Source organism: Rhinopithecus roxellana, chromosome 18 (genome assembly GCF_007565055.1).
Source record: "Rhinopithecus roxellana isolate Shanxi Qingling chromosome 18, ASM756505v1, whole genome shotgun sequence".
Taxonomy (NCBI): Eukaryota; Metazoa; Chordata; class Mammalia; order Primates; family Cercopithecidae; genus Rhinopithecus; species Rhinopithecus roxellana.
This window is the reverse complement of record NC_044566.1, coordinates 63,475,526-63,503,504: the sequence shown is the minus strand read 5'-3', so window position 1 is coordinate 63,503,504 and position 27,979 is coordinate 63,475,526. Positions and strand designations below refer to the sequence as shown.

At 41.3% G+C, this 27,979-nt stretch overlaps 2 protein-coding genes across 2 annotated transcripts; one reads left to right on the top strand and one right to left on the bottom strand.

Moving 5' to 3' along the window:
- Nucleotides 1-655: 655 nt before the first annotated feature.
- Nucleotides 656-26,661, bottom strand: SKA3 (spindle and kinetochore associated complex subunit 3). The gene is made up of 9 exons (XM_030922402.1): nucleotides 26,359-26,661; nucleotides 19,887-19,948; nucleotides 19,605-19,770; nucleotides 15,296-15,707; nucleotides 9,171-9,256; nucleotides 7,315-7,400; nucleotides 4,972-5,175; nucleotides 3,078-3,196; nucleotides 656-2,544 (listed from the first exon to the last, which is right to left on the bottom strand). Coding segments are annotated over exons 1-9 (1,239 nt in total). The 5' UTR covers nucleotides 26,462-26,661; the 3' UTR covers nucleotides 656-2,543.
- Nucleotides 26,597-27,979, top strand: MRPL57 (mitochondrial ribosomal protein L57). Its single transcript, XM_010361261.2, has 2 exons — nucleotides 26,597-26,690; nucleotides 26,885-27,979. The coding sequence occupies exon 2, from the start codon at nucleotides 26,890-26,892 to the stop codon at nucleotides 27,196-27,198; it is 309 nt and encodes a 102-aa protein (XP_010359563.1). The 5' UTR covers nucleotides 26,597-26,690; nucleotides 26,885-26,889; the 3' UTR covers nucleotides 27,199-27,979.

Here is a 27,979-nt window from a genome sequence, read left to right as displayed (position 1 = left end):
GCCTGCCACCATGTTAAGACGCATCTCGCTTCCCACTTCGCCTTCTGCCATGATTGTGAGGCCTCCCCAGCCATGTGGAACTGTGAGTCCATTAAACCTTTCCTTTATAAATTACCCAGTCTTGGGTGTCTTTATTAGCAGTGTGAGAACAGACTAATACACTCATCTTTAAAAAACCTCTTCACTACATAACCTCTTCTAGCTACTGCCCCTTCTCTTGCCTCCCTTCTTTAGCAAAACTCCTCAAAAGAGCTGTCTACAGCCACTGTTTTACCTCCTCAGCTATTTTCTCTTCCATTCACTACAGACTCCTAATACCAGCACTCCATAAAAATTAATCAATGTTGTCAACATCAACTTTGCCAAACCCAACAGTCAATTCTCAGTCGTCTTTTTACTTGAATTCTCAGCAATACTGACAGAATCGTCACTCTCCTTGAAATACTTTATTCCTACTTCACTGGCCTCTTCTCAGTCTCCTTTGCTAGATGATTTTGCCCCTTTCCATCCTCTAAAGTTGGGAGAACTCCAGGATTTGGTCTGTGGTATACTTTGAATATATTCCCTCCCTAAGCAGCTCATCCGGTTCTGAGGATTTATATACACACGGTACACAGTAAAAGGCTGGTATACATTTCAGAGTCAATGGCATACATAAAGCTGACTAGAGCTTTATTTTGAAAAACAAAACTAAATATCTTAACATTTTATTTTACATTATATTTAACAAAAATTATACTTACAACTACCCAGTAACTTCTAGAACAAGGACAAAATCAAGTTTTGTTTCGGTGACAGTTTTCTGACAAGATTAATAGAGCACAATGGACAGGTCCCCCATTTGACTTTCAAGGAACCATCATACAACAGGGTAATCTTTACTGCATCAAATCCCCAAAACTAAGCCTTTGAAGCACATTGACATAATACTTAATTGTTTCTTCTCAAATTTTTAATGGTTCTCCACAGTATGTTAGGTCCTTATTTTCTCATTGGCTGTAATTTGACAAGTTCTCCAAAAGCACTATCATGAACTTAATGAGATACTACTTTCCAGTTGTACTTAAATCAGAGGCTCGTAGGCTTGATAAGCAGGTCAGCCTGAAGCTACCAGGCAGCTCTAGGGGCTCCCGTGGCCACAGCTAACAGTGCACAGGAAGGCCCCTGGCCTAGGACGAGCCCTCAGAACCTTTTAGAGAGAGTGAGGTTCGGGGTCTACTGGGTGTCCAAGCTCGAGAGTGGAGCCTGAGAGGTCAGCTGCCATGTGATAGAAAGAGCTGACGTGAGAGAAAAGACTCCACCCAGTGAAAAGCCGGGAGAAAAGAGAAACAAACTCACAACCTGACAGCAGAGTTCCTGGTTCCAACTGCCGGGACCTGTCTCCACCTCGAGTTCCTGGTTCCAACTGTCGGGACCTGTCTCCACCTCCAGAGTTCCTGGTTCCAACTGTTGGGACCTGTCTCCACCTCCAGAGTTCCTGGTTCCAACTGTCGGGACCTGTCTCCACCTCGAGTTCCTGGTTCCAACTGTTGGGACCTGTCTCCACCTCCAGAGTTCCTGGTTCCAACTGTTGGGACCTGTCTCCACCTCCAGAGTTCCTGGTTCCAACTGTCGGGACCTGTCTCCACCTCGAGTTCCTGGTTCCAACTGTTGGGACCTGTCTCCACCTCCAGAGTTCCTGGTTCCAACTGTTGGGACCTGTCTCCACCTCGAGTTCCTGGTTCCAACTGCCGGGACCTGTCTCCACCTTGAGTTCCTGGTTCCAACTGCCGGGACCTGTCTCCACCTCGAGTTCCTGGTTCCAACTGTCGGGACCTGTCTCCACCTCCAGAGTTCCTGGTTCCAACTGTCGGGACCTGTCTCCACCTCCAGAGTTCCTGGTTCCAACTGTCGGGACCTGTCTCCACCTCCAGAGTTCCTGGTTCCAACTGTTGGGACCTGTCTCCACCTCCAGAGTTCCTGGTTCCAACTGTCGGGACCTGTCTCCACCTCCAGTGGCCACAGTATATAGTTACCCAGGCCTGGAAATCTCCCTTTTTTCCTTATTAGTTTAACTGGTGTTCATGTTGTTTGCAAACAACAGCCACTGCATCTTCAGACAGCACTGAGGAAGTAAAAGGTGTGGGACGGTCCTGAAAGGAGATGATGGGAAGGCAGAGCTGGCTGGCAGCAATGTCTCCCTGGCCAGGTCAGGGGCAGCCTCATCTGAGTAGCAAACACCTTTATATTTTTAAAATTACTTGTCCTACTTCCTGGTACTACTTAAACCATTCTGTTGATTAAGCTGGGTAATTTAGTATCAATGAAACACTAATAATCCTTAAAGAGTGAATGACCGGACTATATGTCAACAAGACTAAGGTTAAACCTTATCGAAACTTCGTAAAAAGCGTATTATGATGTTAATGTTCATGTTCCTCTTTAAAATGGGTCAATGTTTAAAAAGGGGAAAGAGGCAGGGGAATGTGAATGATAAAATCGGTCCAGCTCTGCTTTAATCTCATTCTGTTCAGTTTCTTGTAATGGATAGATCCACTAGAATTTCTGCAACAGATACAAATAAAAAATATCAATTTAATATAATTAAAAGCCATTAAGACAAATGACACAATACTGTGGCTATATATTTTACACATAAAATAATTGAGGATAGATTCCCACTGATACCATTAAACTGGATAATTTGGGTATCTGAGATTCAGGGATCACAAGTGCTGTATCAAAAGATAGAGACAGGCTATTAAGCTGGCAAATGTCAATTAAAAACCAAATTTTTACTAACATTTAAATGTTTTTTTCTTTTTTTTTTTTGAGATAGAGTCTCACTCTGTTGCCAGGCCGGAGTGAGTGAAGCCATCTCCGCTCACTGCAACCTCCGCTTCCCAGATTCAAGCGATTCTCCTGCCTCAGCCTCCCGAGTAGCTGGGACTACAGGTGTGCACCACCACACCTGGCTAATTTTTGTATTTTTAGTAGAGACAAGGTTTCACTATGTTGGCCAGGATGGTCAAATGTTAATTTTTAAATGTCCTCCTCAAATAACACACGAACTTTCTTTACAAAGGTAACATACTCACCAGTTTTCTTTGTTGCTGACATCTCGGATGTTCTGTCCATGTTTAAGGAACCTTTTACTGGGTGGCACTGCTTTAATTGCTACTGGAGTAGCTAGGTTTGAGTTGTATTTTGATAAAAGCTAAAAAAAAAAAAAAGCCAATTCCTTTTTATTGAGCCATATGAACAACATAACCTAAATTTGGAAGAAGTTATAAAATGTTCAATACAAGCTACGGGCCGGGTGTGGTGGCTCACACCTGTAGTCCTAGCACTTTGGGAGGCCAAGGCAGGTGGATCACTTGAGGTCAGGAGTTTGAGACCAGCCTGGACAACAGGTGAAACCTGTCTCTACTAAAAATACAAAAATTAGCCGGGAGTGGTGGTACACACCTGTAATCCCAGCCACTCGGGAGGCTGAGGCAGGAGAGTCACTTCAACCCTGGAGGCGGAGGCTGCAGTGAGATGAGATCATGCCACTGCACTCCAGCCTGGGAGACAGAGCAAGACTCGTTCTAAAAAAAAAAAAAAAAAAAGAAGACATGCTAACAGCAATGAAAAGATGGGGATATTAGAAATTTAAGTTGGATGTGAAGGACTGATTTTTAAAGCCTAAAATGTATTCTGACTGAGGTTAGTGAAAACAAGTAGCAATATATCCCTGAGAGCAAATTAAGCCTTAACAAAGATGTTAAAATACACAAAGGAAAGATGTAAAATGAATGCTCAAAAGGAAGGTCATCAATTACAAAATTTATGACAGGAGACCATGAAATATTAGCTAGAATGTTTTCATGCATAAAGAGATGATATATTACATATAAGCTTTCCTTCCTTTTACATAGAAATAAGGAGAGATGAAGCAACCGTTGGGAAGTGGAAACTATATAATTTTCATAAAGACAGAAGATGCTCCTTCTTCATGCAATTTATTATTTCTTCCAGAAAAGCAGAAAAGAGAAAAAAGGATAACAAGTACTTTATTGATATCCCAGCATGGGTCAGTTCTAAAGGCATCTGAGTATTTTCCTAAGTGATTCATCCTTCTCATGGGTCTTTGTAAGTCAGGAAGATTTCTAGAATGGTTATTAAGAATTCCATATGTGTAAGTAATAATTGCCAAACACTGTAACCTCTATTAAGGAGGGGGACTGTCAAAGAATCAGACTGGTTATTTAGAATTGGCAGTTGTTTTAAGTCATTAGTAGACTAATGGTAACTGCTGTTAAATACTAAAGAATCGGATACAGTCAGGCATCACTTAACAATAGGGATACATTCTGAGAAATGCATCATGAGGTGATTTCGTCGTGTGTGAACATCACAGTACTTACACAAGCCTAGATGGTATACCCTACTGCACACCCAGGCTATATGGTACAGCCTATTGCTCCTAGGCTACAAACCTCTACAGCATATAACTGTCCTGAATAGTGCAGGCACTTGCTACACAGTGATAAGTACTTGTGTATCTAAACATAGAAAATGTACAGTAAAAATACAGTATATTATCATTGCTGCGGCATATGCAGTCTGTCACTGACCAAAACGTTATGCAGCACATGACTATATTCTAATATACATCAATCAGTGTTTCCTAAACTGAGGTCGAACAAGTCTCAAGTTAAAGAAGCACTGACATGTTATTCATGATACCCTGGTTCTGGGAAATTGTAGGGTAAATGACTTTTCTGACTTTGCCAGCAACACTTCTAATGGAACCATGATCGACATGGAAACCACAGTTGAACAAGTACTAGAAAATAAGGTCCTGACAGCCTAGAATTTAGATTTTCTCATCACCAAAATTAGCACATTAGCTCAATGATAAATAAGACAGTTTACATGCAGTTTCAGGTCTTTAAGTATTTCATTTTGAAAAGAATATCAGAAAAAAAAACAGCCTGGAAAAATAACCTGGAGAATATCTTCTGGAATTTTAGTTACTTCTGGAGGCGTAGGTGTTCTGAGCAGATTCTCATAAGAAGAAATCGTAGGTGAAGAGGGATCTGTTAAATTCTCAAAGCATGTGTCTGAATTTAAAACCAACGAAGTATGATCTTTAACTTCCAAATCATTTGGTGAACTATTTGTTTTTGATAATGGGTAATTTGTGGATACCTATTGAATAAAAATAAACCATTAAATTATGGTAATATAACATAATGTAGTAAACAAAAATGGTTAATCATTTGTTAGTTCTGTTGAGGTCTCTAAGTAGGCCCCCATATGCCCCATCTTCTCTGACCAAGTTCTAAACAAAATCAAGAACAAATGGCATACAGAGGACAAAATATCACCTTCATTACCAATAAAGGCTGAGTTAAAGCTTAATGTCAGCAAGGTGCGGTGGCTCACGCCTGTAATCCCAGCACTTTGGGAGGCCGAGGTGTGCGGATCACGAGGTCAGGAGTTTGAGACCAGCCTCGCCAACATGGTGAAACCCCGTCTCTACTAAAAATATAAAAATTGAGCCAGGTGTGGTGGTGCGTGCCTGTAATCCCAGCTACTCAGGAGACTGAGGTAGGAGAATTGCTTCAACCCAGGAGGTGGAGGTTGCAGTGAGCCAAGATTGCGCCACTGCACTCCAGCCTGGGTGACAGGGTGAGACTCCATCTCACCAACAAAAAAAAAAAAAAAAAAAAAAAAAAAAAGCTTAGTGTCATGTCATAACTAAATAGAATGAACCAAAGATTTAGATGGATGCACCCACCCCATCTCAGGCAACAGTGAGTGTAGTCAGAGGAAAATCACAGCATGAATGAACAAGTGTTACCACACGCCTTCCCAAGAGGAAGACAGCAGATCAGAGGTAAGTTTAGTATGCAGACTATTCATGCTAAACCAGCCAGTTGGGTAAGTCGCTCCATCTCTCTCAGGTCAGAGTTAACAGAGAGAGAGGATAGAGTGTCACCTCAGTAGGGTACCTTCCATGTGAACATAAGGAGTAGATTAATTGTAAATGGCAGGTACTAACAGGCAGATAACCTGATACTTCAATTGCTAACACAGCCCTATGTTCATCCACAGCTGCACTGTACAATATAGTAGCCATAGCCACACGGGACTCTTTAAATTTTAAGTTGATCAAAATTAAATTAAAATTAAAGAATTAAATATTAGTTCTTCAGATATACTAGCCACATTTTCAGTGCTCAATAACGTGATTAGTGGCTACCATACTAGACAGTGCAGATTATAAAACATTTCCATCATTACAGAAAATTCTATTGGATGCCCTAACACAGTATTAGTTTTCTATAGCATTGGTTAAGTGACCATACTGACTAAAGAGGGATATGGTTTTGATTTGATGAAATCTGATTAAATTTATTCACTGGTAAAATTTAGGGGAAAAAAAGCACAAAATCACCCATAATTTTATCACCCAGAGATAACTACACTTTGCTGTTTCTATCCACTCTTTTTCCTTAAAACATATGTGTGTACATATGCATGTGTGTGTACATAGACACACGTCATTTTCCATATGATTAATATTTCTTGAAAACATTCTTTTTATATGCTCTCATCTGTTTTGAAAAACACATGATAGTATACATAACACCTGATCTTATGGATATGCCTTGCTGTGTTTTAGTTCTTCAATATCATTCGATATTTATACCGTTTCCCATGTTTTGTGCTTACAAATAATGCTGTTCCTTACTCTATAACTTGTTGTAAATCTTTGTCCCACTTTGCCTTAGAAAAAATTCTGAGATATGGTTTAAGGGTATGAAAAATATTTTTTAGCCGGGTGTGGTGGCTCACGCCTATAATCCCAGCACTTTGGGAGGCCCAGGCGGGCGGATCACAAGGTCAGTAGATCAAGACCATCCTGGCTAACAAGGTGAAACCCCGTCTCTACTAAAAATAAAAAAAACCAGCCGGGTGTGGTGGCAGGCGCCTGTAGTCCCAGCTACTCGGGAGGGCAAGACAGCTTGATTCTAGACAAGCTAGAATCGCTTGAACCTGGGAGGCGGAGGTTGCAGGGAGCTGAGATTGCGCCACTGCACTCCAGCTTGGGTGATAGAGCGAGACCCGGTCTCAAAAACAAAAACAAAAGAAAAAAAAGAAAAATATTTGTTAGAGCAATTGACTTATGCTGCCAAGCTACCCTCCAGAAATGCACTGTAAATACACTCCTAAAAGCTGGATTCATCCATGTCTTCTAAATAGCCTCTTTGAGTCTGCAAGCAGTAGTGTATCTGAGTCTTTAGGAGAAAGATTGTGGCTTTCAATTTTACGGCAAGTTACCAAAGCTATGCTGTTCTTTGTAGATGGAATTTTCAAACCAGGAGTACAGAATGTAGGCACCAAAGGAGAATTGGTATACTCGGCATCTGAAAGACACATAAAATGGTCACAAAAAATTGTAACTATAGTATACTTAACTGGACAGGAAAAAAATCTCATATTCACATATGTAATTACCATTAGCACTATAGAATTCAGCAAGGATGCAAGAGCAATACACAATAACAAACAGTTGTAATATATACTAAACATAAAAGCAACAAACTATTACACATATAATTTGAAGAAAGATACTTTTCACAGTAGCAACAAAGACAAGATACCTACAAATATATCTATTAAAAATGGTGTAAAACCTTTATGGAGAAAATTATCAAACTTCTGACAAAGGAGGAGGAACAGAGAGAACAGGTCACTTGCCTTCCAAGATGGCAGGACTTACTCCAAAGGTACAGTAGTTAAAAACAGTGTAATATTAACCAGGGATGGAAAAATTAAAGATAAGAACAAGAGAGACCCATGCATATAGAGAAAATTGCTATCTAGGACACATAGTATCATCGAGGCAACCTTAAAAAACAACAAAGAAAAGGTAAATGTTAGAAAAACAATCTAACTGGCAAAATATTTTAAGTCTAAAAATCATCAAGTGCTGAAAAAGATGGAGAAACAGGAACTCAACACCACTAGTGAGAAGATAAATCTTAACAGCCACTCTTAGCTGACTAGTCAGCATTTTCTAGAATCAGTAAAAATGTGCATGCCCTCTGACCTGGCAATTCTACTCCTAGATGAGAAATACATATGCACTATGGAAAATTTCCTTAGGGCACTGCCTATAACAATAAAAAATGAAAACATTACCTCTTAATCAGCAAATGAATATGGCTCATATATACAGTAGAATACTATTTATCAATTAAAAAGGATGAAGTGCTTTGGGAGGTCAAGGTGGGCAGATCACTTGAGTCCAGGAGTTTGAGATTAGCCTGGGTAACATGGTGAAACCCCTCTACCAAAAAAATACAAAAATTAGCTGGGCATGGTGGTGTATGCCTATAGTCCCTGCTACGTTGGGGGCTGAGGTGGGAGGATTGGTTGAGTCCAAGAGGCAGAGGTTGCAATGAGTAGTCTACAACTGTGACCAGCCTGGGCAACATGGCAAATCCCCATCTATACAAAAAATATAAAAATTAGCTGGACGTCGTGGTGTGTGCCTGTAGTCCCAGCTACTTGAGAGGACTGCTTGAGCCTGAGAAGCTGAGGCTGCAGTGAGCCAAGATCATGCCACTACACTCCAGCCTGGGCAAGAGTAAGACCCTATCTCAAAGAAAACAAAACAAAAAAAATCATAAAACTCTAGGATTTTTTAATCTTGCTTTTTCATGAACATCAATGTTTTCATGTTTGTTGGAACAAATATGAAAACAATGTATGAAAAATTTCTTTAAGTTACTGAGCTATTCAAAAGAAACCAAAATTTAAAATGACAGCTGAGGTTTTCTCTGCATGGTTTATATAAGAAAGATAATGTACAACTCTAATCAATAGGTTAAAAGAAAAAGTACCATGGCTCTACATCAAAAGATTGGTGAATAACTATATAGGTTTCAAATTAAAATGTTAAAAACAAGCTGACAAATACTGAATATAATCAATAGTATTAAAAACATACCAGAAAATTTTCTTTCTCTTGGACAAAATCATGCTGAATGAAATGGTACTTAATGTAATCCAACATTAGGAATTAAACAGATGAAGAAAACTATTAGAATGTCTAAGATGATGAAATCAATTTTGTTCAAAGATGGTTTGGGAAAAATGTTCCTGAGAAGTAACTTGATTCTTATACTTACCACTTTTTTCCAGCTGCTGGATAGTGGAGCCGGGAGTGGCAAAAACATTATCATTGGGCCTGGATTCTGTATCTATGGCCTCCTCACTGGTGTGATTCATAGGGAAATTACAAGGTTAAAAAAGTTAATGTTCAATCTCTGGGAAAAAATTTAACCTTACTAAATATCAAGTTTGGACAAACATTCAGTTATGCTTTATGGTATAGAAGTCCCATGAAACAAATTCATATATATCCACGGTATAAAATGGTTAAGGACCATTAACTTCAACTTATTAGTTCAAAAAAGGAACTATGTAGCTCATGGGGCTTCAGAATCTTAAAGTGGAATTTTATAACCGGTATACATATATAGATTAAAAACTTGCCATTTTTTTTAAGACTAAAATGACTGATCCTGTCATCTGATTATCATTGTCCTAGACAATTACACAGATGTCCGTAAAATAGTTATAAAGAGAATATCACTGAATACAAGATAGTTCAGGATTTTCACTTATAAGTTTCCAGTTTTGAATTTAAACATAATGACCCATGCTGTCTTTAACATCTTGTGCAAACATTTTTTTTTTTTCTGAGACAGGGTCTCGATCTGTTCCCAGGCTGAAGTGCAGTGGTGCAATCTCAGCTCATTGCAACCTCCACCTCCCAGTTTCAAGTGATTCTCCCACCTAAGCCTCCCCAGTAGCTGGGACTATAGGCGCACACCACTGTGCCTGGCTAATGTTTTTGTATTTTTTTGGTAGAGACAGGGTTTCACCATGTTGGCCAGGCTGGTCTCAAACTCCTGACCTCAGGTGTTCCACCTACCCTGACCTCCCAAAGTGCTGGGATTACAGGTGTGGATTACAGGTGTGAGCCACCACGCCTGGTCATTGTGTAAACATTTTTTTAAAGTGTATACACAGTATGGCAAAAGAATATATGTTGTATAAAATCTCTAAAAATAAAAGGGCTGGGCATAGTGGCTTATGCATGTTGTGGGGCCAAAGTGGGAGGATCTCTTCAGGCTAGGAGTTGGAGACCAGGCTGCGCAACATAGCAAGACCCCATCTCTACAAAAAATAAAAAATATTAAAATTAGCTGGGAGTTGCAGCACATAACTGTAACCTCAGCTACAAAGGAGGCCCAGGTGGAAGAACCACTCGAACCCAGTTCATGGTTGCGGTGAGCCACCATCCTGCCACTGCACTCTAGCCTGGGTGTTGGGAATGTTTCATGGAAAGAGGTGGTTTCCAAATGTCTAAAACCTTTTACCCAGTCATTTTACCTCTAGGAAAACTCAGCAAACATTTTGGCACAGTAGTATTTATTACAGCTTATTTATAATAGGGGAAAATTTGAAAGAACCAAAATAGGACAGTGAGAACCTGTCTCTAAAAATAAAAGAGAGAAAGAAAAACTACTACTAGTACCTGTGTAGTCCCCTGTGGAAGCTTCCCAACTTGGTACCCATCTCTGCCCTACAGAAGTAAATTTCTGTCTAGATTTGCTTGGTACTTTAACTACTTATTTGTGTACTCTAAATATAATTTTTGTGCTTTTGAACTATAAATGAAATAATAGTGTTTTATATCTATATAACTGCACACTTTGATTATTTTCCTTGAATTTGTTCATTTAAGTAAAATTTCATAGAGGCTTTTATATACACTGGCAACTTTCCCTAAGATTGATTCACCAATGGCCACCAGCATTATAAAAGCATTTTCTTATGTCTTTATCAATACTGAATATAACCTGTCTTTTTTGGTATTCTCTCTCTTAACATTAACAAACCTAGTTAAAACTTGGAAATAAAAACGTGCATCTGGATAGTTGAAAAATGACATCTTATTTTTGTATTTGAATTTCCTTCATTACCTGCAAGGCTAAAAGTGTTCATATGCTTATTGGTCAATTGTATCTTTTTTTTTTTTTTTTTTTTATCTAGAGATGGAGTCTCACTCTGTCACCCAGATTGGAGTGCAGTGGCAGGATCTCGGCTCACTGCAGCCTCTGCCTCCAGAGTTCAAGTGATTCTCCTGCCTCAGTCAACTGAGTATTTGGGACTGCAGGTGCCCAGCTAATTTGTGTATTTTTAGTAGAGCCAGGGTTTCACCATGTTGGCCAGGCTGGTCTCAAACCCCTGACCTCAAGTGATCCACCCACTTCGGCCTCCCAAAGTGTTGGGATTACAGGCGTGAGCCACTGTGCCCGGCCTCTTCTTTTGTTAATTCATGTCTTTGCTCGTTTTAAAAATGGGATGTCTTTCACCAATTACTGCATATGGGTTTTTAAAACGCTATGTATATATATAACATACATATGCACATATATTATATCATGTTATAAAACTTTTCCTGCTTTGTCATTGGTCAAATATTTTATGATACAGTAGTTTAAATTTGTATGTGATCAAATCTATCCATATTCTTTACTATGATTTCCAGCTTTGATGTCATGCCATAATTTAACTACTTCCTACTGTTACCTATTTTGGTTCTTTCCAATTTTCCCCATTTAAAATAAGGCTGTAATAAATACTACTGTGCCAAAATGTTTGTCAAGTTTTCCTAGAGGTAAAATGACTAGGTAAAAGGTTTTAAACACTTAAGAATCAACTCTTTCCATGAAACATTCCTGACAATGATATATGAACACACGTTTCATTGTACTCTTCTAACAGTTAAAACAAATATTCTTTGTACTATTTTGATAGACAAAACTGTTTTTAAAATATTTATTAGTCATATCTATTCCTGTCCATTGCCTAGGTAGCTTTTGGTGTGTTAGTGGTTTCTTATCAGTATGTGTGTAACATAGTCCTCAATGCAATTATTTTCTTGGTTTATTTTTTATGCTTTATATGCTTCATGTTCCAGTCTATTTATTTTATTTTTATTCTTTTAGAGGTGGGATCTAGCTATGTTGCCCAGTCTGGTTTCAAACTCCCAGGCTCATGTGATTCTCCTACCTCAGTCTCCCAAGCAGGTGGGACTAAGGCATGAATCACTATGCCTGACTCATGTTCCCTTCCATATTTCTGAATAGAACAAACAAATATTGTTAAGATGTCTAATCACTACCACTTTCTTGCAATTACAAACATATTGATAGTTGCAGTATACCCTTTCACTGTTTAAACAGCTAATTTATCTATATTTTCTTTTACTTTTTAAATAATTTATCTAAATATTTATCTTTTTTATCTATCTATATTTCATATTTACTCGAGGTAGAGACGACTTGATTTTTTTCCAGTTAACTAATTGTTTCTGTATAATTTACTGAATCATCTTTACTTCAAAAATACCTTCAGGATCACTTGAGGCCAAGACTTAAGAGACTAGCCTAGACAACATAGTGAGACCCTGTCTCTACAGAAAGTTAAAAAAAAAAAATTAGTCAGGCCTGGTGGTCCACACCTGTCATCCCACCTACTACTTGGGAAGCTGAGGCAGGAGGACTGCTTGAATCTAGGAAGTCGAAGCTGCAGTGAGCTATGGCCATGCCTCTGCACTCCAACCTGGGTGACAGACTAAGAACCTATCGAAAGAAAGAAAAGAAAAGAAAACAAAGAAAGAAAAGAAATAGTTGCCTTATGTAATTATATGAAATATATATCTTCTATCAGCCTCTTACTTGAATTTTATTAATTCTATAAGTTTTTCATGTGATTTTCTTGAGTTGCCTAGGTACAAAATGGCCTAGAAGTGCAACACAGAAATATTTCTTATTTCCTATCTCATTACACTGGCCAGAGCATCAAGAATGATGTTAGGCTGTGCATGGTAGCTCACACCTATAATCCCAGCACTCTGGGAAGCTGAGGCAGGTGGATTACTTGAGCCCAGGAGTTCAAGAGCAGCCTGGGCAACATGGCAAAACCCCATCTCTACTAAAAAGAGAAAAATTAGCCAGGCGTGGTGGCTCATGCCTGTAGTCACAGCTACTCGGGTGGCTGAGGCTCAAGAATCACTTGAACTCAGGAGGTGGAGGTTGCAGTGAGCTGAGATTGCCCCAGGGCACTCCAGCCTGGGAACAGAGACCTTATCTCAAAACAATGACAACAGCATGACATGACATGACATAACATTCGAAAGGATTCATCCAGAACACCATCCATGCTCAGAGCTTTTTGGAGCTTGTTATCTGATAACTCTTTTTTTTCTTTTTTCTTTTTGGAGAGAGTTTTGCTCTTGTTGTCTAGGATGGAGTGCAGTGGCTTGATCTCAGCTTACTGCAACCTCCACCTCCTGGGTTCAAACAATTCTCCTGCTTCAGCCTTCCAAGTAGTTGGGATTACAGGTGCCCACCACCAAACCCAGCTATTTTTTTGTATTTTTAATACAGACAGGGTTTCATCCTGTTGGCCAGGCTGGTCTTGAACTCCTAACCTCAAGTGATCCACTGTGCCTGTCCTGTTATCTGATAACTTTTTCAGTTTTCTTCTGTGATTACTGCTCTACGCAGGTTTTCTTTTTCTTTTTTTTTTTTTTTGAGGCGGAGTCTGGCTCTGTCGCCCGGACTGGAGTGCAGTGGCCGGATCTCAGCTCACTGCAAGCTCCGCCTCCTGGGTTTACGCCATTCTCCTGCCTCAGCCTCCCGAGTAGCTGGGACTACAGGCGCCGCCACCTCGCCCGGCTAGTTTTTTTGTATTTTTAGTAGCGACGGGGTTTCACCGTGTTAGCCAGGATGGTCTCGATCTCCTGACCTCGTGATCCGCCCGTCTCGGCCTCCCAAAGTGCTGGGATTACAGGCTTGAGCCACCGCGCCCGGCCCAGCTTTTCTACTTCAAGTCAATTTTTATCACTTTGTATTATTTTCCAAAACTTTATCTGAAATTTTCAAATTTCCCAATACTATACCCTATGATATTTTCTGATAGCTTAGAAAAATAAAAACATAGGTCAGGCACAGTGGCTCACGCCTGTAAACCCAGCACTTTGGGAGGCTGAGGCAGGTGGATCACTTGAGGCTAGGAGTTCAAGACTAGCCAATATGGTGAAACCCTGTCTCTACTAAAAATACAAAAATTAGCCAAATGTGGTGGCATGCCCCTGCAATTCCAGCTACTTAGGTGGCTGAGGCACGAGAATCACTTGAACCCAGTAGTGGAGGTTGCAGTGAGCTGAGATTGAGCCATTGCACTCCTGCCTGGGCGACAGAACAAGACCATCTCAAAAACAAAACAAAACAAAACAAAACAAAACACACAACACAGTCCTTAGTTCTTCGTTCTGTTATTTGTATTTATGTTTAGATAAGGACCAGTTCTTACGTTTATCAATTCAACTCTTTTAAAAATCTTTTGAATTAAAATTTTATGTTATCTTTAGTGTTTCCTCTTTCCCCCAGAGTTGTGGGATTTTTTTCTGACTCTTTGACATGAATGTTTATTTTCTTTCTTTAATAGTAACAGTTTTTAATGATAAGTATTTATCTTTAGACACTGCTTGGCTACTTTGATAAGTGGTACTTTCATTGTAACTCTCGCGGTTTTCATCACCGTTTCCATGCTAATGGCTCCCAAATCTAGTTTAGCACTGACTTCTTCACTGAGCTTTAAACTGGTATTAGAATGCCTAAGCATGAAGAGGCACTACCAATGTCAAAACCAACATGTAAACACATCACCTATCCCCTCGTACTCCAGGTATTCTTTTCCTGTTCTCTCTAACATCATCCCAAGCAAGAAAACAGAAAGTCGGGGTTTATCCTAGATCATCCTCTTTTCCCAAGTCTCCACAGCAAATCAATCACAAGTTCTTACTAATTTTACCCCTTTAATTTTATTCCCTCTTTTCTATCCCTACAAATACCATCTTTTTTTTCAGGCCCTTATCACTTCTTCTATAGTCTCTCACCTGAAGAAACCGACAGCTCACACTTTATTGACAGTATTGGTGATTCGAGAAGATCTGTAATACAAAGTATCTGAAAACCTTACCACTGAAGAACTTATTGATGTAACCAAACACCACCTGTTCCCCTAAAACCTACTGAAATAAAATTAAAAAAATCTGAAAACTTTTTAAAGGAAAAATGTTGTCTGAAACATTATATTTCTTCTGGAAGAAAATCAATAAATACAAAAGGTTTAGAAAGCTAGAGAAAAGATGCCTTTTAACAGAGCTGCTTACCGTTTATTATTCCTCCCATTTTTAAGTCCCATTGTGTAATCTTCATTTAAACACATAGTATATTCAGAGATACCAAAGTGTTCTAATTTAGGAGTTACACACTCAAAATCATCCATTTTTAGTGCACATTTTGGAGTTTTTAGTACTTTTACTAGTGATTGCTTGGTAGGTGGAGTTACAATTACAAGCTCTTCCTTATAGTTGTTCACCGCCTGCGGAGGGTTTGGTGGAGCTTGGGATACCATGTACCGCTCAAGTCCAAAATCTGAAAGTTGTGGACTACGTGGAGACTTCTCAGAAATACAACTACTTGCAACAGGAGGATCAGACAGATCATCTTTCACATCAGGCTTCTGAACATTTTCACAATTAGACAACTCTGGGTCAGAGTTAATGGCTTCTTGCTCGTGTACTAGGAGGAAAAATCAGAATATTCTGGTCAAACATCAAAACGGAAAATTTCATGTTTACAAAAACAACAGAAAACAGCTTATCTGAAATTTCCCAAATCAGCAAAAGTTCTGATTGTCTAAACATTTTATTTATTATTTATTGAGACAGGGTCTCACTCTGCCACCCAGGCTGGAGTACAGAGGTGTGATCACAGCTCACTGCAGACTTGACCTCCTGGGCTCAAGTGATCGTCCCATCTCAGCCCCTGGGGTAGCTGGGACTGTAGGTGTGCCACCATGCTCAGCTAAGTTTTAAATTTTTTTGTGGAAATGGGGTCTTATCATGTTGCCCAGGCTGGTGTCAAACTCCTGGGCTCAAATGATCCTCCTGCCTTGGCCCCCAGAATGATGGCATTTCGGGCATGAGCCACCACACTCAGCTGAAATGCTATTTCAATTGTCCCTTTAATAAAGTTCCGACATGTATCTCTTGTGCACCCATATCCCATTGTGATTATACATTAGAGGAGGAAAGCAAGTTAAAGTGTTATAAGATGAAAAATTAATATTCACAAATAAAAGTCCAATTTTCTTATATCCTTAATGTGATTTACTAGTTTTTCTTAATATTTCCTTTTTTTCTCTCAGACTTTAGTGATCATCAGAATATATTTTCTGTAGCTTTGACTGTTGTCCAGGCTGGAGTGCAGTGGCACTATCACAGATCCGGATGTAGGCAACAATGGGGAAGGGCCCCAGGTTGGGGAGAACAATGAACAATTGTTCTGAGAAAAGGCCAATCACAAAGGACCTGTAGGTACTTTTTTTTTTTTTTTTAATTTTTGAGTCGGGGTCTCACTTTGTCCCCCAGGCTGGAGTGCAGTGGCAATCTTGGCTCACTGCAGTCTCAACTTCCAAAGCTGGGACTACAGGCATACACCACCATGCCCAGCTAATTTTTTGTATTTTTGGTAGAGACAGGGTTTCACCATGTTGCCCAGACTGGTCTAGAACTCCTGAGCTCAAGTGATCCGCCCATCTCGGCCTCCCAATGTGCTGGGATTATACATGTGAGCCACCATGCCTGGTCACAACCACCTTGCTCTGTGCCTGGCCCGCCTCCAGCATGACCCCATAAAACTTCCCTTCAGCCTCTGCCTCTTTGCAGACAGCCTCTTCTCTGCTGTGCTGCCCACTGCCACCTTGCAATGTATTTTTTTTTTTTTTTTTTTTGAGACGGAGTCTCGCTCTGTCGCCCGGGCTGGAGTGCAGTGGCCGGATCTCAGCTCACTGCAAGCTCCGCCTCCTGGGTTTACGCCATTCTCTTGCCTCAGCCTCCCGAGTAGCTGGGACTACAGGCGCCCGCCACCTCACCCGGCTAGTTTTTTGTATTTTTTAGTAGAGACGGGGTTTCACCATGTTAGCCAGGATGGTCTCGATCTTCTGACCTCGTGATCCGCCCGTCTCGGCCTCCCAAAGCGCTGGGATTACAGGCTTGAGCCACCGGTATTTTCATACTTTAATAAATCTGCCTTTCTCTACCTACCACTGTCCTGGTAAATTCCTTTACCACTGTGACACTAGCCCCAACTAGTCGCACACACAACACTGGGCTCAGGTGATTCTCCTACCTCATCCTCCCAGGCAGCTGGTACTACAGGCGTGTGCCACCATGCCCAGATAATTTTTTGTACTTTTTGTAGAGATAGGGTTTCGCCATGTTGCCCAGGCTGGTCTTGAACTCCTGGGCTCAAGTGATCCACCCGCCTCAGCCTCCCAAAGTGTTGAGATTACAGGCGTGAGCCACTGCACCTGGCCTGAAACTATATTTTAAAATTTCATGACAGTATGCAATCAACTGTGTTCCATATTTAACACAGAATATGATATTATTTTAGATTCGTAACTTCCAGATGTCCAAGCTAAACAGCAAAGACTGCTATATAAAGATAAGTTTTTATCCTAAGTTAGTCTGGAACACCTATATCAAACACCTAGCTGAGAAAAATAATAGGGGAGCATTTCAAAGATATACAGTTTCTCAACCATTAATAGGTTATATACTTTTTTTTTTTTTTTTTTTCTGAGATGGAGTCTTGCTCTGTCACCCAGGCTGGAGTGTGGCGGTGCAATCTCAGCTCACTGCAACCTTTGCCTCCTGGGTTCAAACAATTCTCCTATATGAGCCTAACGAGTAGCTGGGATTACAGGCACACACCACCACACCCAGCTAATTTTTGTATTTTTAGTAGAGACGGGGTCTCACCATGTTGGCCAGGATGGTCTTGAACTCCTGACCTCAGGTGATCTGCCCGCCTTGGCCTCCCAAAGTGCTGGGATTACAGGCATGAACCACAGTGCCTGGTCAGTTATATACTTTCTTGTTTGTTTTGTTTGGTTTTAAAAGCCTTGAGTTTAAATCTCTGAGGTTTCATATTTTGATTTCATAGTTTTTGTTCCTTTGAAGAGATTCTGAGTCACTGAGTTGTTTTGGCATTATGCTTTCTGTAAATTTTGAGAAATGTTACAAGAGTTGCCAAAAACCTACTGATGTATTTATCACAGGACTGTCATTTAAGAGATTAATAAATCATCATTATCAGTACTCCATAGGGAGATATTATCCCCATCTTATAAATGAGGAAAAAGCAACTTACAGAAATTACCCAAGGTCACACATGTAATAACTGGTGGAGCCAGTATTTGAATCTATGGCTCTTTCACACCAAAGTCAACAAAATTCTATGATACCATGTTGGGGTGGTGGTGGTGGTATGGGTTGTTTGTAAGTATGTATGTATGTATGTGTGTATGTATTTTATTTATTGAGGCAGGGTCTCGCTCTGTCATGCAGGTTGGAGTATAGTGGCGTGATAGTAGCTTACTGCGGCCTTGAACTCCTGGGCGTAAGGGATCCCTTCTGCCTCAGCCTCCCAAATAACTAGGTCTCCAAGTATGCACCATCATGCCCAACTAATTTTGTAAAACAATTTTTTGTAGAGACAAGAGTCTCATTATGCAGCCCTGGCCTCAAGTGATCCACTTGCCTCAGTCTCCCACACTGCTGGAATAACAGGCATGAGCCAGTGTGCCCGTCTCACATGGACTGTTTAACTTACCTGCCACACACATCCTCAATATATACTTGTTCAATTTAATAACAGAAATGAAGACACTGAAGTTAGTCATTCAGAGGTATGGGCATAACAATAGCAGTTAATAATTAACCTTGAGTGACTGACATGCTAGGCACTGCTCTAAGCAAACTTTATCTTATTTAATCCTTAAACAATCTCATGAGATAGATACTCTTGATTTTACAAATGAGAAGGTAAGGCACAAGATTAAGTAACTTGACAAAGATAATAATACAGCTATTAAGTGGTGGAATACAGATTTGAACTCAGGCATTTTGGCTCCAAATTCTAAACCACTATGATAGACTGCCCTTCATTAAAATTTTAGAACCAAAAAATGACTCTGTCAAATTTTTATAGCCAACATCTCTTTCTACAGAAGAGAAAACTGTGAACAAGAAAAATGAAATAACATGCCTTGAGGTCTCTCAGCTTTTATTGGCAGGGCTAACTAGAAACCACCTATCCCAAGTTACGAAGATTTATCTTGTAGTTTTTCATTTAAATAGGCCATCTAGCCTAAATGTGCTAAATATAGCACTGTGCTAGCTTTCATTTGGCATTTTGGAAAGGAAAGCAAGGACTGTCTTTATATTGCACCCCTGATTAGCACTCCAAAAGCATACTACACAGTGAGAGCTGACTAAATGTTTACCAAATAAGCATCAGATAACGACAGAGCTAGAATTAAAAACCATGGCCAAGCCTACAGTTGTCTTAATCATGCTGCCTTGTTTCTTCAATACTAAAACAAATGCTATGAAATGAAGTTATTCAAACCTGAATTTTTCTTGACACGTGGACTATATCCATACTTCTGGAAATACTCTCTTATTTTCATAATATCCATTGAATTTTTTTCCATTAGTACTTTTGTTGCCTTTATGAAATCAATGCCTTCTTGATTTTCCAATCTTGCTTTATCAAGAAGAATATTAACATCATCCTTTTATGAATAAAGAAAATATATTTTAATTTCTCTAACTTCTGACTAAATCTATTTAGGATAAAAAAAATTACTCGCCACAGAGAAATCATAAATTAATATTGTAGGAGTGATACCTTTAGAGTCTGAACTTCTGAATGAAGGTCATATAAAATTCTCATTGGATAATCTTCAAAGTCTTCAATACGAATATTGAAAGAAAAAAAGTCCAATAAGTGTAAGGAAAAGGAGAAAGAAAAAGAATACTTAGTATACAATCATATACCTTATAATGACATTTTGTTCAATGACAGGTCACATATGACAGTGGTACCATAAGATAATACCATATTTTTTACTGTACCTTTTATATGTTTAGATACACAAATACTTACCATAATCTTACAGTTGCCTACAGTATTCAGTGCAGTCGCATGCTATATAGGTTTGTGGTCTGGGAACAATAGGCTACACCATATAGCCTAGGTGTGCAGTAGGTCATATCATGTACGTTTGTGTTACATATGCTCTATGTTTGCACAATAACGAAATTGCCTAACATTGCTCAGAACGCATCCCCATTAAGTAACGTGACTGTATAACATACATACTGAAAAGCATACAAATCCTAAGTACGTAGCTTAATGAACTTTATAAAATGAGCATACCTGCATAACTGGCCCTCAGCTCAAGAAACAGAAGTAGAGGCCAGGCGCGGTGGCTCACGCCTGTAATCCCAGCACTTTGGGAGGCCAAGGCGGGTGGATCTCGACGAGGTCAGGAGATCGAGACCATCCTGGCTAACACAGTGAAACCCCGTCTCTACTAAAGAATACAAAAAATTAGCCGGGTGTAGTGGCGAGCGCCTATAGTCCCAGCTACTCGGGAGGCTGAGGCAGGAGAATGGCATGAACCCAGGAGGCAGAGGTTGCAGTGAGCCGAGATTGCGCCACTGCACTCCAGCCTGGGTGACACAGCAAGACTCCATCTCAAAAAAAAAAAAAGAAAAAAAAAAAAAGAAACATAAGTAGAAACAGAGCCTTATTAGAACTCTAGAAGCCCTCTTATAGCCTCTTCCTTCCCCACAAGGGTAAACTTTACCCTGATTTCTTTTTCTTTTTTTGAGACAGAGTTTTGCTCTTGTTGCCCAGGCTGGAGTGCAATGGTGCGATCTTGGCTCACTGTAACCTTTACCTCCTGGGTCCAAGCTATTCTCCTGCCTCAGTCTCCCAAGAAGCTGGGGCTACAGGTGTGCGCCACCACGTCTGGCTAGTTTTATATTTTTAGTAGAGACAGGGTCTCACCATGTTGGTCAGGCTGGTCTTGAACTCCTGACCTCAAGTGATCCACTCACCTCAGCCTCCCAAAGTGCTGGGATTATAGGTGTGAGCCACTGCACCTGGCCACCTTACCCTGATTTCTAACACCATGAAGCAGTTTTACCACTTACTAATTTGATGTAATGGACTCATACAATACGCACTCTTTTGCGACTGGCTTCTTTCACTCAACTGTTACATTCTTCCAAGTTCAAATCTAATCCATGTTCATTACTGTGTAGTATTTCCACTGCGTGATGCCAAATTTATTTATTCTACTGTTGAAACACTTTGGATTGTGCCTAGTTTGGAACTATTATGAATACTCTTGGTTTGAACTTTCTAGAACATGTCTTTGGTACCAATGTATTCATATTTCTGTATGTTAAGAGACTTAGAAAAAGTGATGGATTACATGTTACGCATATGTTCAACTTCAGTAAATACTGCTAGTTTTCCAACGTGATTTTGACAGTTTGCACTCCCACCAGCAGTGCATAAGAAGTGCATTTGTTCCACATCTTTCCAAACACTTGTAATTTTCTCTTTTTCATTTTAGCTTTCCTGGTGGGTATGCAACTATACTACATTGAGACTTAATTTTCATTTCCTTGATTACTAATGAAATTAATGTCTTTTCACATTCCTAATGGCCTGAATTTTTTTTTTTTTCTGAGATGGAGTCTCACTCTGTCGCTCGGGCTGGAGTGCAGTAGCTGATCTCAGGTCACTGCAACCTCCACCTCCAGGGTTCAAGTGATTCTCCCACCTCAGCCTCCTGAGTAGCTGGGATTACAGGCGCCCACTACTATGCCCAGTTAATTTTTTTGTATTTTTAGTAGAGACGAGGTTTCACCACGTTGGCTAGGCTGGTCTTGAACTCCTGACCTCGGGTGATCCACCCACCTCGGCCTCCCAAAATGCTGGGATTACAGGTGTGCGCCACTGTGCACAGCCGAATCTTTTATTTTATTTTTTTCTGGGACGGCGTCTTGCTCTGTGGAGGAGGCTGGAGTGCAGTAGCATGATCTCGGCTCACTGCAAGCTCCGCCTCCCGGGTTCATGCCATTCTCCCACCTCAGCCTCCTGAGTAGCTGGGACTACAGGCGTCCACCACCACGCCCGGCTAATTTTTTGTATTTTTAGTAGAGACGGGGTTTCACCGTGTTAGCCAGGATGGTCTCGATCTCCCGACCTTGCGATCCGCCCGTCTTGGCCTTCCACAGTGCTGGGATTATAGGCGTGAGCCACTGCGCCCGGCCCAAATCTTCTAATTTTAAGGCAGTCCTATTACCCATTTTTTCCCTTATGACAAGCACTTTTTGGTTTCTATTTTTTAAATCTTTGCCAATGACAAGATATGTGTCTCTCTCACGTTTTCTTCTAAGAGCTTTATGGTTTTAACTTTTGCATTTAGAGCTACACCCATCTGGAATTGATTTCTGTACACGGCAAGTCGTAAGAATCAAGATCCACTCTTTTTCTCCATACGGATATTCAATTGACCTGGCATAACTTACTGAAAAGGCATCCTTTACCCACTGCATGTCACCTTTGTCATTAATCAGTGGGTGTTACATATGATGTAAAAGTAGTTTTTTCGTTTAACTTTTTTGAGACAGGTTCTCACTCTGTCACCCAGGCTGGAGTATAGTGGTGCGGTCATGGCTCACTGCAGCCTTGACTTCCTGGACTCAAGCAATCCTCGCACCTCAGATTCCCAAGTAGCTGGGGACTACAGGCATGCACCACCCCACCCAGCTAATTTAAAAGAAGTGGAGTTGGCCGGGCGCGGTGGCTCAAGCCTGTAATCCCAGCACTTTGGGAGTACGAGACGGGCGGATCACGAGGTCAGGATATCGAGACCATCCTGGCTAACACGGTGAAACCCCGTCTCTACTAAAAAATACAAAAAACTAGCCGGGCGAGGTGGCGGCGCCTGTAGTCCCAGCTACTCCGGAGGCTGAGGCAGGAGAATGGCGTAAACCCGGGAGGCAGAGCTTGCAGTGAGCTGAGATCCGGCCACTGCACTCCAGCCTGGGCAAGAGCGAGACTCCGTCTCAAAAAAAAAAAAAAAAAAAAAAAAAAAAAAAAAAAGTGGAGTTACTTTTTGTTTCTTTTTTGGGACAGAGTCTCACTGTCACCCAGGCTGGAGTGCAGTGCCCTTATCTCAGCTCACTGCAACTGCTGCCTCCCAGGTTCAAGTGATTCTTGTGCCTCAGCACTGCCCCCACCCAGTAGCTGGGATTACAGGTGTGTACCACTACACACTCTTAATTCTCAAGAGAATTGAAAACACGTTAACACAAAAACTTACATGTGAATATTTACAGTAGCATTATTCACAATAGCCAAAAAGTAGAAACAACTCAAATGTCTATCAGCTAGTGAATAACGAAAATGTAGTAGGACCATACAATGGAATATAAACAGCAATAAAATGGAATGAAGTGATGACACATGCGACAACAGAGGAACACTGAGACATTACACTAAGTGAAATAAGTTAGTCGCAAGACTATAAATTCTATAATTCCATTTATATGAAATGTCCAGAATAGACAAATCTATAGAGACAGAAAGTGGATTCATGGTTGCTTATAGCTGGTGTGGTGGGTGGGGTTAAGGGGAGTGACCATTAAGGGGCACAGGGATCTCTTCTAGGAGTGATGAAAATCTAAACTTTTTGTTGTGATAATTGCACAACTCTGAATATCTTAATAACCACTAAATTGTATCCTTTAAATGGTTTTATGGCATGTGAATTATATCTCAAAGACATTTAGAAGCCAACCAACTGAATTATTCATCATTGTGATAATAAAAGGCGAGATTGTTTGTGACCATTTTCTCTAATTACAATTCCATATTTTCTATAACGCATATGGGACAGGAATTGAATGATTATTCCAAGTTTTCCTTGTAAACACAGAAGAAAATGCAGATTATGCAGAGTCAATATGTCGGTAGGAAAATAAATTAGGATGAGCTTTATGGAAAATGTCTCATATATACGAGAAATTATATATATATATAATGCATATAAATATATATAAAAATAAACAAATATAAATATATATTAAAATATATAAAAATATATAGATGAAAATATAAATATATTATATAGCTATATTATATAAATACATATAAATATATGTGATACATAAATATAAATATAAAAAATATATATTATATAAATATATAAAATATATTAAAATATAATATATAAAAATATAAATATATAAAAATATATAGAATGTATAACTATATAAAATATATTAAAATTGAGATTTTATACATTTTATATATAGATGTTATATATATTATATATGTATATTTTATATATATATAAAATCTCCAGGCTAGGCCCAGTGGCTCACACCTGTAATCTCAGCACTTTGGGAGGCCGAAGCGGATCACTTGAGGTCAGGGGTTTCAGACCAGCCTCGCCAACATGGTCAAACCCTATCTCTACTAAAACCACAAAAATTAGCTGGGCGTGGTGGCGTGAGTCAGTAATCCTAGCTACTTGGGAGGCTGACGCAGGAGAATCGCTTGAACCTGGGAGGTGGAGGTTGGAGGAGCCGAGAGATTGCGCCACTGTACTCTAGCCTGAGCAACAGCGAGACTCCATCTCAGGAAAAAAAAAAAAAGAAAAAGCATCCAAAAATGTTAATGCAATTTTGTGTCTATTATAGCACTATCACAAAATCAAATAAAAACAAAAAAGCTCTAAAATAAGAATGGTAGAAAAGCTACTAAAATATTAATAGTGGTGTGGCATGACCCATGGATACGGGGTATTTTCTTTCTACTTTTCCATACCTTAAATTTCCTACAATGCACATATGTTGATTTTACAGTCACAGAAATAGACTTTTTTTTTTTTTTTTTTTTTTTTTTTTTTGAGACGGAGTCTCGCTCTGCCGCCCAGGCTGGAGTGCAGTGGCCGAATCTCAGCTCACTGCAAGCTCCGCCTCCCGGGTTCCTGCCATTCTCCTGCCTCAGCCTCCCGAGTAGCTGGGACTACAGGCGCCCGCCTACTCGCCCGGCTAGTTTTTTGTATTTTTTAGTAGAGACGGGGTTTCACCGTGTTAGCCAGGATGGTCTCGATCTCCTGACCTCGTGATCCGCCCGTCTCGGCCTCCCAAAGTGCTGGGATTACAGGCTTGAGCCACCGCGCCCGGCCGACCTTTTTTTTCTTTTTCCTTTTTTTTTGAGACAAGAGTCTCGCTCTGTCGCCCAGGCTGGAGTGCAGTGGCCGGATCTCGGCTCACTGCAAGCTCCACCTCCCGGGTTCCCGCCATTCTCCTGCCTCAGCTTCTCGAGTAGCTGGGACTGCAGGCGCCCGCCAGGCCCGGCGAATTTTTTTTGTATTTTCAGTAGAGACGGGCTTTAACCGTGTCATCCAGGATGGTCTCGATCTCCTGACCTCGTGATCCGCCCGCCTCGGCCTCCCAAAGTGCTGGGATTACAGGTGTGAGCCACCGTGCCCGGCAGAAATAGGCATTTTCAAGTGACTGGAGATCATTCATTACATAATTAAAGTAAAAGTCTCCAGGGTGTAATATTTTAAAGCACATTACAATTATGACATTTATGAAATAATTCCAAAATCTGAACTACTTTTTCAATAATTAAAAAAATCTCCAATAAAAAGGTGAATGGTGAAGTCTGCTTTATTTATACACATTTTTTTTAAACCCCAGCACTGTCGAGTACTAGTGTTTGTGTTGGTAATACGATTTAGTGGGAAAAACACAGAGGTTTACTGCAACTGTTGACCACCTGGGTGAGAAAAAAATCACTATATGTGTAAAGTATCGTGTAAAGAACAACGCTAAATAGCTTGATTCTAAGAGAATCTGTTTAGGTTTACATGGTATTTTATTGACAAGCACATATATTGTATGTGACGAAAGCATATCTCACATATAAGTTAGTATATGTATTATGAGCTCAATCTGTCAACTTAGGTTCTTATTCTTAAGTGCTGCTGTCTCTGTTCCCAATATAAATAGTGCTACTTTCAATAGAGCCCTGGGGTTGTACCTGGGACTAAAACGGACACGCGATAAGGGTTCCTAGGAATAAACCATAACCAGGCCCGGGAGCTACGCTAACGCCAAACGCCGAGCATTGAGACACTCAGCACCCACTCCGCGCCTTGGTGGCAGCCGTCCACGCCGTCAGTGCCTGGCGGTTTCCGCGGGGCTCACCCTCCACTCGCCACGTCCCTCCGCCCGCCGCGCACCCCGCGCACCGTGCCCGGGCAGCCCGCCTCACGCACCGCTTTCCTCTCCGTCCAGCGCTCGCTGCAGCCGGGCCGTCTCGCAGTCCAGCGTGCTGGCCAGAGACCGCAGCTTCCCACAGAAGCTCCGGATAGGGTCCATGCTGAGCACACCCGGGAAGGACTCCAGGCGTACGCGAACAACACCGCTCACCTCACAGCCTCCCGCCACTAGTTTGAATCGGCGCCGGACGCGTCCTCGGCTCTGCGCAGACGCAGTTCTCTCTCGCGAGAGCTGAAGTCTCTCACCGAGGCGCCAGGAGACCCCGCGAGACGGGTGCGCTTACGCCGCAGCGTCTTCCGGCGGCCGCGGAGTCCTGAGCAACCGGCGGGTGAGTACTTGTGCGAATTCAGTCCTGTAGGAAGCGCCTTCTTCGCCTGCTGGCCTTAGCTGGGCTCCCCGCTTCTCTGGAGGGGAGGCGGTGCGGGAACTCCCGTAGGCGTGAGCTGGAGCGCGCGCCCGCTGCTCTCTCCAGGTCCGGCCGCGCCAGTTCGCGTCCGCAAAGCCCGTCCCTCTGTTCCGCAGGCACCATGTTCCTGACTGCGCTCCTCTGCCGCAACCGCATTCCTGGCCGTCAGTTCATCGGGAAGCACCGGCGGCCGCGGTTCGTGTCGTTGCGCGCCAAGCAGAACATGATCCGCCGCCTGGAGATCGAGGCGGAGAACCACTACTGGCTGAGCATGCCCTACATGACCAGGGAGCAGGAGCGCGGCCACGCCGCGGTGCGCAGGAGGGAGGCCTTCGAGGCCTTAAAGGCGGCCGCCACTTCCAAGTTCCCCCCGCATAGATTCATTGCGGACCAGCTCGACCATCTCAATGTTACCAAGAAATGGTCCTAACCCTTGGATTTTATGGATCACGGGGCTGCCCATCTTTACCTGGTCCTGGAACTGAAAAGCTGTAGTACTGTGAAAATGAGCCTTTGGACCAGTCTTTATTAAAACAAACAACATGAGTAGTCTGCATATAGAATATCTAGGGCTCTAAACCCTCTAATACTTAAACGTGTAATCGCTGTCCTGTCGTTTCTTTAGTCTGATAGGAAGATAGGGATTTTCTCAGTCACATGATATTTTGAAGGAAAGCTGCAATAAAGCCACAGACTACGATTTGAGGTCTTTGCTTAAGTGTGAGATACTTGATGGGGGTTTATCATGCAACATTAGTTTGCTTACCTTAAGAATTGCCCCAAAATAAAAGGAAATATGAGCTTTTTAGTTAAACATACTCCCACAAACATTTTCTGGGATTTTACTACTGAAAGTGGACATTTAAGCGAAGTAAAAGAGGCCGGGTGTGGTGGCTCACGCCTGTAATCCCAACACTTTGGGAGGCCAAGGCGGGCGGATCACTTGAGGTCAGGAGTTCAAGACCAGCCTGGCCAAGGTGGTAAAACCCTGTCTCTACTAATACAAAAAAAAAATTAGCTGGGCATGTTGGTGCAGGCTTGTAATCTCAGCTACTTGGGAGGCTGAGGTGGGAAGATCGCCTGAATGAACCTCATGCCTCAGAGGCAGAGGTTGCAGTGAGGTGGAGGTTGCAGTGAGCCAAGATCATGCTACTGCACTCCAGCCTGGGAGACTGCATCTGAAAAAAGGAAAATAAACGAAGTAAAAGATA

What these genes read in the sequence shown, in the direction of transcription:
- SKA3 (XM_030922402.1), bottom strand. Translation starts at nt 26,461, where the DNA reads ATGGACCCTATCCGGAGCTTCTGTGGGAAGCTGCGGTCTCTGGCCAGC. An exon ending in GCTGGACGGAGAGGAAAGCG is followed by an intron (nt 19,949 to 26,358) that starts GTGCGTGAGGCG and finishes TTCGTATTGAAG; the next exon opens with ACTTTGAAGATTATCCAATG. An exon ending in AATGGGAGGAATAATAAACG is followed by an intron (nt 9,257 to 15,295) that starts GTAAGCAGCTCT and finishes GAATCACACCAG; the next exon opens with TGAGGAGGCCATAGATACAG.
- MRPL57 (XM_010361261.2), top strand. Translation starts at nt 26,890, where the DNA reads ATGTTCCTGACTGCGCTCCTCTGCCGCAACCGCATTCCTGGCCGTCAG.